General features: G+C 37.0%; 1 protein-coding gene across 1 annotated transcript in view; it reads left to right on the top strand.

The window, feature by feature from the left end:
• The window catches only part of DNAJC27 (DnaJ heat shock protein family (Hsp40) member C27), an 86,731-nt gene that overhangs the window by 283 nt on the left and 67,910 nt on the right, over nucleotides 1–18,538 (top strand). The window contains exon 2 of the mRNA XM_037813051.1: nucleotides 16,722–16,804. Coding sequence (XP_037668979.1) covers nucleotides 16,722–16,804 — 83 coding nt within the window. The remainder of the gene's footprint in view (nucleotides 1–16,721; nucleotides 16,805–18,538) is intronic.

Raw genomic sequence — 18,538 nt, 5'->3', positions numbered from 1 at the left:
AGCGTGCGGCTGGGGCGGGACCGCAGCGCGGCGGTGCGGCGTGCCGATTGGCTGGAAGGACGGCCACTCAACAGTCCGGGGCCCAGCCTCCTCCCCGCCCCTGAGCGGGCCCAGGTCTCTTCTTGGGGGGCGCGGCTCCGGGAGAAAAACAACCTGACCACTTTGACCTTTGTGTTGTCCCCCTCCTCCGCCGATGTCACTCTCCGAAAGAAGGTGTCTGGTGTGGTCTCTAGCCCCAGAATGTACCAAAGAGAGTGAGGAGGCCTAGGTACGCATGTCAGGTCGTCTGCTTAAATGTCATTTCCGCATTCTAGGTGACCCGTCCAGGACTTAGAGCTGGAAAAGAAAAGTTTAATTACCCCCAGCAGTGCTTGGGGCCGAAAGGAGCTTACTAGGGTGCGCGTGAGGATTTGGGATTTGTAAAATGTTGCGTTTCCATCGCAGGGGAGTATAAGTGATGCCGACGTGCCTCAAGGGAGGTGCAATGGACGTCACGGAGCCTTCTTTTCGTTTTTTGGTTTTTATTGTTTCTTGTAGTGTCACCACAGCCCATCCTCTCAAAAAAGCCTTAGTTACATTGCTTTTCTCTCAGCTCCTTCTACTGGGGTAGTGGCTATAAACTCTCAGTCTGGGGCGGGGTTTGGAGGCAGCAGTGGCGCTAGAAGTGACAGGGAGCCTTCCCCAGATGAGTTCTAAGACGCCTCCGCTTCTCCCGACTTGTCTCTCCTGGGTAAGGGGAAGCTGTCGGGTAAGAACCTCCCAAGATCATCGAGTCAGTAATAGAGACAGGATTAGAACCTGGGTCTTCAGACTCCCACTGCAGTGCATTTTCCACCGTGTATGCTGTCAGGATCAAAGTTGGTCTCAGTGCCCAAAGAGGTGTTAATGAGAGTGTTTAGGCCAATGCTCTGACCAGAAGAAATGCCCCATAAATGTTTATCGATGTCTTTCCTTTCCATTTAGCAGCATCCTGTACTATTTATGTATACATGTGTATGTATGTATTAATATGGCATTCACTGAAAATCAGCATACATTTATTGAATGTCTCCTAAGCTCCAGGCATTAAAAGGAAGAGAAAAGAAAAGAAGGTTATATACTGAACTGGATAAGTGAACATGTATCACCTTCGTAATTTTATTATGCGTAATGATGCACCATTAGAAGTGGCCCAGAATGCACAGCGGCACCATATTTATTTAACATTATTCTGCATGTATTAGCCAAAGCAATTAGACAAGAGAAAAAAATAACATGCAAAATATTGGAAAGGCGAAGGCAAATTATCATTGTTTGCTGATTATATAGTTATTTACTAGAAACCCAAAGAGATTGACCAGAAAACTATTGAAAACAATAAGAAAATACACTAAGCAATAGGTTACAAAATTAATACACAAAAGTTAATAGCTTTTGCAGTCCTTTGCACAGATTTACCAGGATTTAATCTGGGCTGCTGTGGGACCCTGTCAGATGAGCATGCTGTTGTGATAATCGGTTCCAGCCCAATTAACCTTCCAGGCCAGCAGTCTTCCTATTATGAATGAGGTAATGAGAATGTTATGATACAGAAACACGATGGCATCAAATGGCAGAGCACAAAATGGCCTCTCGATGTCTCATGCTGTTCTTCAGCCTGTCACGGAGACTCAGTCCTACCTATGTTAATTATCTCATAGAACTATTAGATCTCCAGTAGTTAGGCCATTCATTTAATGTGCGTTGGGCATTTTTCTATTTATTTTAGAGTTTGTTGCTTTTTGACACTCTATATGGACTGACCCATCAAAATATTGGTGACAAAAGATCATACTTTGAAACAGCAGGTCCAGGTCAACTTTCTATACAGAATTTTTTGTTCACCAATATGGTTGGAGGAAAGACAAATTAATAGCTTTACTATATCCAAATTATAATCAGTTGGGATTTATAATTGAAAAACAATTTTAATTTATAATAACCAAATAAATTGCCTAGGTTTAAACTTAAGAAGTAATAGACAGGATCTACATAAAAGTTTCAGACTCTACAGAAGGACATAAAATTACTTAAGCAAGTAAAGGTATACTTTTCCATTAGATAGAATCATTCAGTATTGTAGAGATGTCAGTTCTTTTAAAATAATCTATAAATTGAATTCAGTCCTAGTTAAAATGCAAAAGGATTTTTTTTTCAGAACATAATAAAAGGTTACTAAAGTCATTATGGAAAAATGAACATGAGAATAACCATGGAAATTGTAGAAAAGAAAAAAAGAAAAAAAAAAAGAAAGGATACTGACTCTACAAGGCATTAAAACATATTCTAAAGCTACCAAGCTTTTCCTGTTGACACAAAGGAAATAGTGACACAGGAAAGGAAATACATAGACCTCGGAGGAACAGAATAGAGTCCCAAAGAGATAAGGAAATTCAGTTTACAGTGAATGTAGTGAAATCATGGGAAAGTAGGGATCATTTAATAAGTTCTGTTGGAACAACCACCCTATGGAGGAAGTTGGGAGTGTCAATTCCTATTTCATTCCTTTCTCAAAAATAAATTCTAGATGGGTAAAATATTTAAATGTTACTGTAAAAATTTTATTTTATCCTTATGATAAAAGTAGAACATTCTCATTTTAAAGAATTTGGAAAATATAGGAAGATAAACAAGCAAACAGTTTTTAGAGTTAGAAATTAAGAAATGCCCTACTAAATAACCTTTGGATCAAAGTGGAAATCCAAACATGACAAAGTAACTAGAAAGCAAGGAAAAGGAGAAACTCCATACTAAAACCTTCAAGGCAAAACTAAAACTATAGTCAAAGGAAAATGTATCATCTTATTTCTAAAGGGTAAGGTAGAAACTAAAGGAACTTAATGGCTGTACAGCTTTGTGAATATACTAAAAACCACTGAAACATACACTTTAAAGGGTGAATTTTATGGTATGTGAATTATAGCACAATTTAAAAGCTAAAGGAACTTAACACTTATCTTAAGAAATTAAAAACAGAAACAAACAAACAAAAAAAAAAAAAGAAAGGAGACTTTGGAAAGATCATTGAAAAAGGTAAGCACCTACAACGTCTTTTAAGAAAATAGAGAAGGCAAAAAATTACAAGATTGGTATGAAAATGAGACATAATCACATCCCTGGAAGAGATCAAAAGAATGATATGAGAATACTACATTCACTTCTATGGGAACACATTTTAAAATGCAGAGTAAATGGAAGATTTTTTAGAAAAATATAAATTACCAAAATTGACACAAGAAGTAGAAAACCCGATAGACCAGTCACCTCAGAAGAAATTAGAAAAGCAGTTAAAGATTTGTATCCTAAAAAGGTTAGGACTAGATGGTTTTATGAATGAGGTTCATTTAAGCTTTAAATAACAATTTTGTTCACTTTTCCAAGCCAAAAAAAAAAGATGCACAGCACCCTAATTCATTATATGAAGTCTTAGTAACCTAAGTAGCAAAATGTGATATAATACCAAAAAAAGAAAATTATATACCAATTTCATATATACACAGAGATGCAAAATTTCTAAATAAAATTTCAACAAATAGCATTCAGCAATATTCCAAAAACAATTCAGTATTAACAAGTAAGATATATTCCAGGAATACAAGCTGGTTCAGTATCAGGAAGTCTATCAACGTTAATTTTTTTTTTTTTTATAATCATCATTTTATTGAGATATATTCACATACCACGCAGTCATACAAAACAAATTGTACTTTCGATTGTTTACAGTACCATTACATAGTTGTACATTCATGACCTAAATCAATCCCTGACGCCTTCATTAGCACACACACAAAAATAGCAAGAATAATAATTAGAGTGAAAAAGAGCAATTGAAGTAAAAAAGAACACTGGGTACCTTTGTCTGTTTGTTTCCTTCCCCTATTTTTCTACTCATCCATCCATAAACTAGACAAAGTGGAGTTTGGTCCTTATGGCATTCCCAATCCCACTGTCACCCCTCATAAGCTACATTTTTATACAACTGTCTTCGAGATTCATGGGTTCTGGGTTGTAGTTTAATAGTTTCAGGTATCCACCACCAGCTACCCCAATTCTTTAGAACCTAAAAAAGGTTGTCTAAAGTGTGCGTAAGAGTGCCCACCAGAGTGATCTCTCGGCTCGTTTTGGAATCTCTCTGCCACTGAAGCTTATTTCATTTCCTTTCACATCCCCCTTTTGGTCAAGAAGATGTTCTCCATCCCACGATGCCGGGTCTACATTCCTCCCCGGGAGTCATATTCCACGTTGCCAGGGAGATTCACTTCCCTGGGTGTCTGATCCCACGTAGTGGGGAGGGCAGTGATTTCACCTTTCAAGTTGGCTTAGCCAGAGAGAGAGGGCCACATCTGAGCAACAAAGAGGCATTCAGGAGGAGACTCTTAGGCACAAATACAGGGAGGCCTAGCCTCTCCTTTGCAGCAACCGTCTTCCCAAGGGTAAAACTTATGGTAGAGGGCTCAACCCATCAAACCACCAGTCCCCTATGTCTGTGGTCATGTTAGCAACCATCGAGGTGGGGTAGGCGAATACCCCTGCATTCTCCATAGGCTCCTCAAGGGGGCACTACATCTTTTTTTTTTCCTTGTTTTTCTTTCTTTTTTTTTTTTTTTTTTAACTTTAACTTTCCCTTCTTTTTTAAATCAACTGTATGAAAAAAAAAAAGTTAAAAAGAAAACAAACATACAATAAAAGAACATTTCAAAGAGACCATAACAAGGGAGTAAGAAAAAGACAACTAACCTAAGATAACTGCTTAACTTCCAACATGTTCCTACTTTACCCCAAGAAAGTTACATAATATAGCAACATTTCTGTGAACTTGTTCCTACTATATCCATCAGAAATTAACAGACCATAGTCATTTCTGGGCATCCCCAGAACGTTAAATAGCTTATCTGTTCTTCTTGGATTATTGTTCCCCCTTCCTTAATTGCTCTCTACTGCTAGTTCCCCTACATTCTACATTATAAACCATTTGTTTTACATTTTTCAAAGTTCACATTAGTGGTAGCATATAATATTTCTCTTTTTGTGCCTGGCTTATTTCGCTCAGCATTATGTCTTCAAGGTTCATCCATGTTGTCATATGTTTCACGAGATCGTTCCTTCTTACTGCCGCGTAGTATTCCATCGTGTGTATATACCACATTTTATTTATCCACTCATCTGTTGAAGGACATTTGGGTTGTTTCCATCTTTTGGCAATTGTGAATAATGCTGCTATGAACATTGGCGTGCAGATATCTGTTCGTGTCACTGCTTTCCGATCTTCCGGGTATATACCGAGAAGTGCAATCGCTGGATCGAATGGTAGCTCTATATCTAGTTTTCTAAGGAACTGCCAGACTGACTTCCAGAGTGGCTGAACCATTATACAGTCCCACCAACAATGAATAAGAGTTCCAATTTCTCCACATCTCCTCCAGCATTTGTAGTTTCCTGTTTGTTTAATGGCAGCCATTCTAACCGGTGTTAGATGGTATCTCATTGTGGTCTTAATTTGCATCTCTCTAATAGCTAGTGAAGCTGAACATTTTTTCATGTGTTTCTTGGCCATTTGTATTTCCTCTTCAGAGAACTGTCTTTTCATATCTTTTGCCCATTTTATAATTGGGCTGTCTGTACTATTGTCATTGAGTTGTAGGATTTCTTTGTATATGCAAGATATCAGTCTTTTGTCAGATACATGGTTTCCAAAAATTTTTTCCCATTGAGTTGGCTGCCTCTTTACCTTTTTGAGAAATTCCTTTGAGGTGCAGAAACTTCTAAGCTTGAGGAGTTCCCATTTATCTATTTTCTCTTTTGTTGCTTGTGCTTTGGGTGTAAAGTCTAGGAAGTGGCCTCCTAATACAAGGTCTTGAAGATGTTTTCCTACATTATCTTCAGTTTTATGGTACTTTCTTTTATATTGAGATCTTTGGTCCATTTTGAGTTAATTTTTGTGTAGGGGGTGAGGTAGGGGTCCTCTTTCATTCTTTTGGATATGGATATCCAACTCTCCCAGCCCCATTTGTTGAAAAGACCATTATGGCTCAGTTCGGTGACTTTGGGGGCCTTATCAAAGATCAGTCGGCCATAGATCTGAGGGTCTATCTCTGAATTCTCAATTCGATTCCATTGATCTATATGTCTATCTTTGTGCCAGTCCCATGCTGTTTTGGCAACTGTGGCTTTATAATAAGCTTCAAAGTCAGGGAGTGTAAGTCCTCCCACTTCGTTTTTCTTTTTTAGAGTGTCTTTAGCAATTCGAGGCATCTTCCCTTTCCAAATAAATTTGATAACTAGCTTTTCCAGGTCTGCAAAGTAGGTTGTTGGAATTTTGATTGGGATTGCATTGAATCTGTAGATGAGTTTGGGTAGAATTGACATCTTAATGACATTTAGCCTTCCTATCCATGAACATGGAATATTTTTCCATCTTTTAAGGTCCCCTTCTATTTCTTTTAGTAGAGTTATGTAGTTTTCTTTGTATAGGTCTTTTACATCTTTGGTTAAGTTTATTCCTAGGTACTTGATTTTTTTAGTTGCTATTGAAAATGGTATCTTTTTCTTGAGTGTCTCTTCAGTTTGTTCATTTCTAGCATATAGAAACATTCTGACTTATGTGCATTAATCTTGTATCCCGCTACTTTGCTAAATTTGTTTATTAGCTCTAGTCGGTGTATCGTCGATTTCTCAGGGTTTTCTAGATATAAGATCATATCATCTGCAAACAATGACAGTTTTACTTCTTCTTTTCCAATTTGGATGCCTTTTATTTCTTTGTCTTGCCGGATTGCCCTGGCTAGCACTTCCAGCACAATGTTGAATAACAGTGGTGACAGCGGGCATCCTTGTCTTGTTCCTGATCTTAGAGGGAAGGCTTTCAGTCTCTCACCATTGAGTACTATGCTGGCTGTGGGTTTTTCATATATGCTCTTTATCATGTTGAGGAAGTTTCCTTCAATTCCTACCTTTTGAAGTGTTTTTATCAAAAAGGGATGTTGGATTTTGTCAAATGATTTTTCAGCATCTATTGAGATGATCAATTGATTTTTCCCTTTCGAGTTTTTAATGTGTTGTAATACATTGATTGTTTTTCTTATGTTGAACCATCCTTGCATGCCTGGAATGAACCCCACTTGGTCATGGTGTATGATTTTTTTAATGTGTCTTTGGATTCGATTTGCAAGTATTTTGTTGAGGATTTTTGCATCTATATTCATTAGGGAGATTGGCCGGTAGTTTTCCTTTTTTGTAGCATCTTTGCCTGGTTTTGGTATTAGATTGATGTTAGCTTCATAAAATGAGTTAGGTAGTGTTCCATTTTCTTCAATGTTTTGAAAGAGTTTGAGTAAGATTGGTGTCAGTTCTTTCTGGAAAGTTTGGTAGAATTCCCCTGTGAAGCCATCTGGCCCTGGGCATTTATTTGTGGGAAGATTTTTGATGACTGATTGGATCTCTTTGCTTGTGACGGGTTGGTTGAGGTCTTCTATTTCTTCTCTGGTCAGTCTAGGTTGTTCATATGTTTCCAGGAAATTGTCCATTTCCTCTACATTATCCAGTTTGTTGCCATACAGTTGTTCATAATATCCTCTTATAATTTTTTTAATTTCTTCAGGATCTGCAGTTATGTCACCTTTTTCATTCATTATTTTGTTTATATGGGTCTTCTCTCTTTTTGATTTTGTCAGTCTAGCTAGGGGCTTGTCAATCTTGTTGATCTTCTCAAAGAACCAACTTTTGGTGATATTTATCCTCTCTATTGTTTTTTTTGTTCTCTATGTCATTTATTTCTGCTTTAATCCTTGTTGTTTCTTTTCTTCTACTTGGTTTGGGATTGGTTTGCTGTTCATTTTCTAGCTTCTTCAGTTGATCCATTAGTTCTTTGATTTTGGCTCTTTCTTCCTTTTTAATATATGCGTTTAGTGCTATAAATTTCCCCCTTAGCACTGCTTTTGCTGCATCCCATAGGTTTTGGTATGTTGTGTTCTCATTTTCATTCGTCTCTATATATTTAGCAATTTCTCTTGCTATTTCTTCTTTAACCCACTGATTGTTTAGGAGTGTGTTGTTTAACCTCCAGGTATTTGTGAATTTTCTAAGTCTCTGATGGTTATTGACTTCTAATTGTATTCCATTGTGGTCAGAGAATGTGCTTTGAATAATTTCAATCTTTTTAAATTTATTGAGGCTTGTTTTATGTCCCAGCATATGATCTATTCTGGAGAAAGTTCCGTGAGCACTAGAAAAGTATGTGTATCCTGGTGATTTGGGATGTAATGTCCTGTAGATGTCTGTTAAATCTAATTCATTTATCAGATTGTTTAGGTTTTCAATTTCCTTATTGGTCTTCTGTCTGGTTGATCTATCTATAGGAGAGAGTGATGTGTTGAAGTCTCCCACAATTATTGTGGAAACATCAATTGCTTCCTTTAGTTTTGCCAGTGTTTCTCTCATGTATTTTGTGGCACCTTGGTTGGGTGCATAGACATTTACGATTGTTATTTCTTCTTGCTGAATTGCCCCTTTTATTAGTACGTAGTGGCCTTCTTTGTCTCTCAAAACATCCCTGCATTTGAAGTCTATTTTATCTGAGATTAATATTGCTACACCTGCTTTCTTTTGTCTGTAGCTTGCATGAAATATTTTTTTCCATCCTTTCACTTTCAGTTTCTTTGTGTCCCTGTGTCTAAGGTGAGTCTCTTGTATGCAACATATTGATGGTTCATTTTTTTTGATCCATTCTGCGAATCTATATCTTTTAATTGGGGAGTTTAATCCATTTACATTCAACGTTAAAACCGTGAAGGCATTTCTTGAATCGGCCATCTTATCCTTTGGTTTATGTTTGCCATATTTTTCCCTCTCTCTATTAATATCCTTTATTGTACCCATACCGAATCTCTTTAGTACTGAACCTTTCTCCAAGTCTCTCTGTCCTGTCTTTGTTTCTCTGTCTGTAGGGCTCCCTTGAGTATCTCCAGTAGGGCAGGTCTCTTGTTAGCAAATTCTCTCAGCATTTCTTTGTCTTTGAAAAATTTAAGCTCTCCCTCAAATTTGAAGGAGAGCTTTGCTGGATAAAGTATTCTTGGCTGGAAATTCCTCTCACTCAGAATTTTAAATATATCGTGCCACTGCCTTCTTGCCTCCATGGTGGCTGCTGAGTAGTCACTACTTAGTCTTATGCTGTTTCCTTTGTATGTGGTGAATTGCTTTTCTCTTGCTGCTTTCAGAACTTGCTCCTTCTCTTCTATGTTTGACAGTGTGATCAGTATATGTCTCGGAGTGGGTTTATTTGGATTTATTCTATTTGGAGTTCGCTGAGCATTTATGATTTATGTATTTATGTTGTTTTGAAGATTTGGGAAGTTTTCCCCAACAATTTCTTTGAATACTCTTCCTAGACCTTTACCCTTTTCTTCCCCTTCTGGGACACCAATGAGTCTTATATTCGGACGTTTCATATTATCTATCATATCCCTGAGGTCCATTTCGAGTTTTTCAATTTTTTTCCCCATTCTTTCTTTTATGCTTTCATTTTCCATTCTGTCATCTTCCAGGTCACTGATTCATTGTTCAACTTCCTCTAGTCTTGTACTATGAGTGTCCAGAATCTTTTTAATTTGGTCAACAGTTTCTTTAATTTCCATAAGATCATCCATTTTTTTATTTAGTCTTGCAATGTCTTCTTTATGCTCTTCTAGGGTCTTCTTGATTTCCTTCATATCCCGTACTATGGTCTCATTGTTCATCTTTAGTTCTTTGAGTAGCTGCTCTAGGTGGTGTGTCTCTTCTGGTCTTTTGATTTGGGTGCTTGGGCTTGGGTTATCCATATCGTCTGTTTTTTTCATATGCTTTATAATTTTCTGTTGTTTTTTGGCCTCGTGGCATTTGCTGAACTTGATAGGGTTCTTTTAGGGTTTGTAGACCTATTGAATTCCTTATCTCTAATTTATCAGATCTACAGCTTCGTGGAGTACACTTTCTCTAACTAACCAGCAGGTGGCGTCCACGAGCCACCTGTTCTCCACAAGCCAGTTCTCCCCTGCTTAGCCTTTTTGGTGAGTGGGGGAGTGAGTCTTGTGGGGCCCAATTGGTGTAGCAAGCTTGCGTGTGTAGTTGGTGTTGCCTGCCCTGTATGTGGGGCGTGTTTCTGGGCAGTCGGGGAGGGGGGGTGGCCCTAACAATCAAATCTCCCTGGTGATCCTAGAGTTTTAAAGCTGCTGCAATAGTCTAATCCTTCAGTTCAGTCCTGCCACAGTTTGTCTCTGCCACTGACCCACAAGTCTTTGGTATTGGCGTATGGCTCCTGAGACTTGCAAGTGGGCCCCTCTTCCAGGCTGTGCACCCCGGGTCCTCTGTTGAGGGATGACTGTGCTATGTCGCAGGTGAGTGCCGTCCCCCCAGGGCATTTCTGGGCTGCTGGGCTGTGTAGGGAGGCTCCCAGTCTGCTCAAATGATGGCTGAATGGGGCTTTGTTAATTCACACTGCTCCACCTTCCCAGCTCTGGGACATTCAGCTGAGGTTGCAGGGAAGGCTAATGTCCACGCCCAGTTTTGTGGTGTGTGCCTGTTATTTGAAGCACTTCCGTCACACTGGGTTGTCTGGGGCAGCTCTGGGCTATGGGGCTGGCGATGGGCAGGAGTGTTTCCTGTCCACCAGGATGGTGGCTGTGAGTGGACACCCCCCTTTTCTTGGGAAGTTGTGTTGTTTAGTGAATTTTCTCAGCCACTGGATTATTGCCTTTTGTCTCAGAGCTCTCTTAGTTCTGCTCTTGACTTGACGTGCCCAAATTGCAATTCTTTGAAGCTTTCTGTATTGGGCTTCTTAGAGTAATTGTTTTAGAAAAAGAAAAAAGGATTTAAAAAAAAAAAAAAAAAACAAAAAAAAACGGCCTTCCTCAGAGATCTAATGGGTTATTGAAATGCTAATAGACAAAGCAACCAGGGCCATTAAGGAAAGGTCCACAGGGCAGAGAGATCAGCTTTGCTTCGGGATTTGCATATGCGCCTCAAGGCCTGAGCTCCGCCCTTCCCCTTTCTGTGTTCACCAGAACTCCAAAAATCCTCTGCTTTTATTTTGGAGTTTTTCGTGTTGTTTTTTTTCTATGCCTGTCTCCTCTCTGCTGGGCTGGCTGCTCTCAGATTCTCTGGTGTCTGGTCTCAGTCTATCTATGGTTTGGTTAGAGTTTGGATCAGTAGAATGTGTTTCCGATAAGGGCTGCCACTGCAGTTCTCCCTTCTCCTTCCCGGAGCTGACGGCCCCTCCTCCCCCGGGACTGAGCCTGGCAGGGAGGGGCGCGGGTCCCCTGGCCGCAAAAACTTACAGATTTCGCTGATCTCAGCAGTTCGACATTTTCATGAGTGTTGTATGAAGTATGCCCAAAGACAGATTGCTCTGTGGTGTCCAGTCCACGCAGTTCCTGGCTTTTTACCTACTTTCCTGGAGGAGTAACTAAAACTTACAGCTCACCAGTCTGCCATCTTGCCCCGCCTCCCTATCAACGTTAATTTGTTCTACCAACAGATTAATAGGGAAAATATGTGCTATTTTTGGTGCTGAAAAAAATATTTGATATAATCCAATAATCAGTCCTAATAAACACTTTAAACAAAATCAGAATAAAATGAAACTACTTAAATATGCTAGACAATATTTATTATTAACGGACAGCAAACATCATACCAATTATAAAATGTTAAAGACACTTCCATTAAAAATTAGGTACAAAAAGGGATACTTGTTATTACCATTATTATTCAGCATTGTTTTAGAGGTTCTAGAGATGTAACAAGAAAGTGAAATGATTAACTTAAATATTTAAAGAGATAAAAAGTTATCTTTCCCTAATTATATGATTGTTTACCTAGATTATCCAAAAGACTTCTTTAAGCTACTTTAATGAATTAGGGAGTTTGGTAAGGTGACTGGAAATAAGATAAATATGTATATAATTAATAACTTTATACCGTCAATTAAAGCTAAAAATGTAAATAGAAAAAGCTATTCCATTTATAATAGTAATAAACTATATAATATTAGGAATATATGTAAAAGAGTATACTACCTACATGGAAAAAACTGAAATGTAATTGAAGGACATAAAATAAAATCTCAACAAACGGAAAGACATACCATGTTCTTGTATGAAAACAGCTAATCAAAGTATGAAAAAGAATAATGAGGGAAGGCGGTAGGAAGAGTTGTTTATTGCAACATTATTTGTAAATAAAGGAAAAGAAACTGGAAACAGTGAAGTTTCACCAATAGAAGGAATACATGCCTTATCGTGGACTATTATGCAACCATGAAAAGACCGAGCTACCATTGTGTCAGGTGATGGGGAGGGATATCCACAATCTTTGTTGAGAGAGAAAAGCAAACTCCAGAGAAGTCCATAGAATACTATGATATGGTTGCTTCTGACTCCAACTGAGAGAAACTGAATTCAGTTGAATTAAGCAAGAAACTATTTAATAAACCTGAAAATCTAGGACAAGCTTCAGGGTGGTTGATGTAGATTCAGTGGTGTCATCAGGGACCCAGGCTTCTGTTCCTCTCCTTTCCCATGTCCACCGCATTGTTGGCTCTATTCTAAGGCCAACCCCCGATGGTCAAAGGATGGCTTCTGGCAGCTACTGGGGCATCTTCTTTTTTCATATTCCGGGGGCTGCGGGGGGTAAGGGGGTGAGGGGTGGGGAGGGTGAGGGAGAATGACTTTTCTTTCCCAGAAGCCCTGTAAATCGAGGTTTTAAAAGCCAGGAGAAAGGTGTGGAAGTTTTTGTTATCCTGGGAGGTGGGATAGAGAAATTGAGAAGAGGTGATGAAACAGGACTGGAGGAAGAGAAAAGGGTGCCTGCAGAGTGGTATGTTCTTGTCAATGTGAAATTAAGCATATACATGCAGGTGGTTGAACCACATGAAACTGCAGATGTTTAACTGTAAAAATGTCAGTTTAATATGGTTTAACCTAATAGGTAAAGAAATGTTTGAAAAAGTGGTCACCACCATGTTACTGACAATTGTCTCGTAGTGGTGGGTTTCAAAAGTTTTCTTTCACATTCTTTTTTTATACATTTCTGTACTGTTTGGAGTTTTTACAATAAACATGTATACCCTCTGCACACCTGCCTTTTGTGGATTGTGACTAGACTTGTTTTTTTCTGCTGAAGTCTCATTAGACTTGAGTGTAGTTGCGTAGAGAGCAAATATAGTTCATATGAAAGTGTAGCCTCGTGTTGGGAACTTTACACCCCAGCCTTTGAGGTTTATCTCAGAAGCCTTTACATAGAGCACTTTTTTATAGAAATTCAAGCTCCTGCCTCAAATTTTGATTTCCTATTCATGTAAAACTAGTGCAGTTTTTTTAAATTAAAAAAACCATGCTTAATAGGTTGAATAAAGCTGCAGTCATTTCTGATTATTAGTATTTCTGTTTGTATTATATCAGAATTAACATGGTGTGGAAAGGGTTGAGAAAAAGCGACATGATATCTATGGTAAATGAACTTATTAGGAAACTTTGAATCCTGGGCTTGGGGTAAGTTGACTGCCAAAGCAGAAAGTTGAACTGGAAAGACCACAGAGAAATCTCAGGGTTCCTGAGAATTTCCTTTTTCTTCCCAATGGATTTTTTTTTTAAGTAACAGCTTTATTGCAAAGATAAATTCATATACCATATAATTCACCTATTTAAATTGTACAATTCACACATTTTTAGTATATTCACAGAGTTGTGCAGCTATCACCATGATCAATTTAGAACATTTTCACCAGCCCCCACAAAACCCCATACCCATTAGCAGTCTCTCCCCATTTCCCTCAATCCCCTAGTCTAAGGCAACCACTAATCTGCTTTCTGTCTCTGTGGATTTATCTATTCCAGACATTTCATATATGTGGAATCATACAATATGCGGTCCTTTGTGACCGGCTTCTTTCACTTAGCGTTATGTTTTCAAGGTTTACCCATGTAGCATACATCAGAACTTTATTCCTTTTTAATGCCAAATAATATGCCATTGTATGGATATACCACATTTTGTTTATCCATTGTCAGTTGATGAACATTTGGGTTGTTTCTACTCTTTGCCTATTATGAATAATATTGCTGTGAACATTCAGGTACAAATTTTTGGAAAGGGATGTGTTTTTAATTGCAGATAAAGTGCCATTTTTATTTTTAGTAAATATTTTTCTAAACTCATTGAAAAGTAAAATGTTATGTTCTCATTACATTATCTAATAGCATCCTATAATCTTTATAGCACTTATCATAACTTTATGATAAAGTTTTTTATCTTTATGATAAAGATCTTTAATTTAAAGAGTTATTTGTATAATTATTTATTTAATGCTCCTTCTTGAAATAAACTGTAAGCACCTTGTGGTCAGGGTCTGATCCTGCCTTTATATCTCACACCTAGCACAATGTCCAGCATAGGTTACAGACTCACTTGTTGTTGAATGACTGAATATATACTTTTTGTATGGGTTCAGAAAAAGGTTGTTCTGTTTTTAATCCAGCAGCTCAAATCACCATCTATATGTTATCAGCTTGCCTTTTTACTTTATGCTTTTAATTTCGTTGATTAATACCATACACTTTCTCTAACATTTAAATTGTTAATATTTATTATCAACATTCTATATTTGAGAGGCTTATTTAATAAATCAATTTGCCTCCATAGTAAATATTGTTTAGTCTTTTATTCATTTAATTTTATCTCTTCTCTCTGTGTTTATGTTATTTAACTTAGCTCATAAAATCCTAAGCAGCAGGAACCCTGTCTCTTTGTGTTACAGGAAAAAGTTATTAAGACTATTATTTAAATGTATATCTCTATAAACAATTTAGTTAGCATGGTTGACTTAAAGAATTTCCAAGTCTCTTAATCTCATGAATAATTTGAAAAGGGCTATATTTATTTTTCAAGGCTATTGTGAGAGAAAACATTTGTGAGGCGCTTTTAAGCTATAAACTGTTTTTAAAAGCATAGCCTCTTAGCAGTAGTCACTCCAGAGAAATTCTCCTTCAATTTTCAATGAGTTTATTATGTATCTTTTAAATTAACTGCCCTGCCTATTTAATTTAGATTGAGGCTCGTGAGGAGAGGATTTGAACAGAATAAACTCCATTGCTAGCACTTACATTATAAGTTTCATGAGTGCTAAGGATTGTTATCCATATACAAGTCATTTTTAAAATTGGTTTTTATAACAAATGTTCCACACCAAAGCAAGCTGTTAATATTAGGATAGTATAGGCATCCTGTATTTTAGGCATAATTGTTCTATAAACCCACAACTTCTCTAATAAAGAAAAAATAATAATAAGTTATTTAGGAAAAAAAATTGGTTTTCATTACCATTCATAATCATAAACAGCCCATGTTTCTCTTAATCTAATAACTGCTTATTTATGTTCCTTTAGTGATTATCAGATCCCAGCTATATGAATGGCATTGAGCTAGTTGCTGCAAAAGATATAAGAAAGTAAAATATTGGTGCTTGCCTGCAAGTAGCTTATTGTCTAGCTCAGGAAATAAGGTAAATATACTCATGTGAAGAAATAGCTAACAATACAAGGTAGTGTATGAGTGATGGCAAATAAATAGTATATGTAGTATACTATAATAATATATAATATACACTAATATACTATATATAAAAATAGTATATTTATATATCGTGCTGGAGGAGTTCAGATGCAGACAGGATCACTGGATGCTCAGAGTTTGTGCTGGGCCTTCAAGCATAAGTAAGATGTAGAAAGAAGGGAGAATGCTCACTCCAAGTAGGGGGAAAAGTAATGACAAAAGTCACGCAGTCCCAGCCTGAGAGTTTTGTAGAAATGGAGAGTTTATATAGAAGGGTTTAGACAAAAGATTAGGGCCAGATTATGGAAGGCCTAGAATAGAGGACAAAGGAGTTTGGATTTCAGACTCTTCATATTGAGAAGCCACTGAAGATTTTTGAATTAGGAAAGTGAAATAATATTAGTGATTTGCAGTACTGGTTGAAGTTGGGAGGAGAAGGAGGCACAAAGACCAATAAAACATTTCCTGTCATAGTCTGGAAATCAGTGATGAGGACCTAAACCAATGTTGTACTAGTGGGAATTGGAATGAAGGCAAAGATGGAAGAAACATTCAAAAGAAAAGTTAGAAAGACCTGGAATCAAACATGAGTACAATATTTTGTTCCCCTGTGACTGGGAAAATGATAGTCTTATAACTGAACTAGGAAGTCAGATATCGGCAGAATGAACTGTTTTCATGTGTAAGATTAGTTCATTTTTTGGACACATTGAATTTGAGGTGATGGTGGGACATCTAAGTAGAAACAAGTGTAGTGGCTATTTGGCGATGTGGATGATGTGGTATTGGGAAAGAGGTCAAGGCTAGATATAAACATTTTTTGGTATCATTGAAGGGAGAATAGAAAAGGTCTTACAAAGAAAAGAGCACAAGAATTGAGAACTAAATTGAAGATATACCCATGGTTGGCAGAAATAAGGGAAGGATTTAATAATAATTTTTCTTTCAGTTCTTCTTAGAATTTGTTTTCCTTTTGTTCCATAGAATTTGTTTCCCTTTTGTTGCAGTTATTTTAGTTTTGGGTTTTGAAAATGCTTTCTTCTTCATAGTGATGAATGAAGAAAAGTTCTTTAATATAAATTCCATTGCATATATACTAAATGCCTGTATTTTTACCTTTTTAGAGCTGTATCATAAAACGATACTGTGAGAAAAGATTTGTATCTAAATACCTTGCGACAATTGGAATTGACTATGGAGTCACAAAGTGAGTATATCATTTCTCTGGGTTTGTAAATTGTACAGAAATTCAGAACCCCTTCTAAAATTTGCATCTATGCACTTCTGAAGGGAATCTTAAAATAGAAGAGTTTGAAAATAAATTGGGAAAGAGAAATAAGAGCCATTTACAGATACGTGGTGATCATCTCATTCATTCATCCAATAAATTTATTGAGCACATTCTGTTTTTTAGACCCTGCGTTAAGTATAAAGGCTACAACAATGAACAAGGCAACACAAAGCCTAACTTTTCAGAAAATATATTTTCATATCAGCAAGGGTTATTAGCAGGTGTATTTTTAGAGTAAAATATTCTAAAAAAGTGAAAAATCTAAATGGCAAGTGGAAAATTTTCTATCAGAGGGCTTCCCTTATTAATTTATGATCTTTATAGCCTATTGAAATCCAGCAAAAATAATCTGGATCAAAGTTCCAGTAGTCTTTTTTTTTTTTTTTTTTGCAGAAATGGAAAAACCAACCCTTAAATGCATATGGAATTGTAAAGGGCCCCAAATAACCAAAACAATCTTGAAAAAGAGAAACAAAGTTGAAAGACTCACAATTCCTTATTTCAAAGTTTACCACAAAGCTACAGTGGTCAAATCAGTCAAATCAGTGTGGTACTGGTATAAGGATAGACATATAGACCAATAGAATACAACTGAGAGTCCAGAGATAAACCCTCACATCTATGGACAGCTGATTTTTAAAAAGAGTTCCAAGATCATACAATGGGAAAAGAATAGTCTTCTCAACAAATAAGAGTCGAGAAAACCGGATATCATATGCAAAAGAATTAAATTGGACCTCTACCTCACACTATATACAAAAATTAACTCAAAATGGATTAATGTCCCAAATATAAGAGCTAAAACCATAAAACTCTTAGAAGAAAACATAGGGGCAAATCTTCATGACCTTGGATTTGGCAATGGATTTTTACATATGACACCAAAAGAAGGAGCAACAGCAACGAAAAATAAATTAATTGGACTATATCAAAATTAAAAACTTTTGTGCATTGAAAGGCATCATCAAGAAAGTGAAAAGACAACCTATAGAGTGGGAGAAATATTTAGACATCATATATCTGATAAGACTTTAATATCCAGAATATATAAAGAAGTCTACAACTTAACAACAAAAAGACAAAACAACCCAATTTAAAAATGGGCAAAGGATTTGAATATACATTTCTCCAAAGAAGATAACAAATAGTCAATAAACACATAAAAAGATGCTCAACATCATTAGTCATTAAGGAAATGCAAATCAAAGCTACAATGAGATACCACTTCACACACACTAAAATGGCTACTATTTTAAAAATGGAAAATATCAGTGATGGTGAGGATGTGGAGAAATTAGAACCCTTGTGTATTGCAGGTGGTAAAGTTAAAATGGTGCTGCCAATGTGGAAAAAAAGTTTGGCATTCCTCAAAAAGTTAAACATAGAATTACTATGTGACCCAGGAGTTCTACTCCTGGGTACATAGCTGAAAGAACTGAAAGCAGAGACTGACACAAATACTTGATGTTTATAGCAGCATGGTTCACAATTGCCAAAAGGTGGGAACAACCCAGTGTCCATTACCAGATGCAAGGATAAACAAAATGTGGTATATACATGTAGTGGAATATTATTCAGCCATAAAAAGGAATGGAGTTCTGATACATGCAACAGCATGGGTGAACATTGAAAACATTATGCTAAATGAAA

This window comes from Choloepus didactylus, chromosome 20 (genome assembly GCF_015220235.1).
Source record: "Choloepus didactylus isolate mChoDid1 chromosome 20, mChoDid1.pri, whole genome shotgun sequence".
NCBI lineage: Eukaryota > Metazoa > Chordata > Mammalia > Pilosa > Megalonychidae > Choloepus > Choloepus didactylus.
Note: the sequence above shows the minus strand (reverse complement) of the source record. Positions and strands in the feature narration are given on the sequence as shown.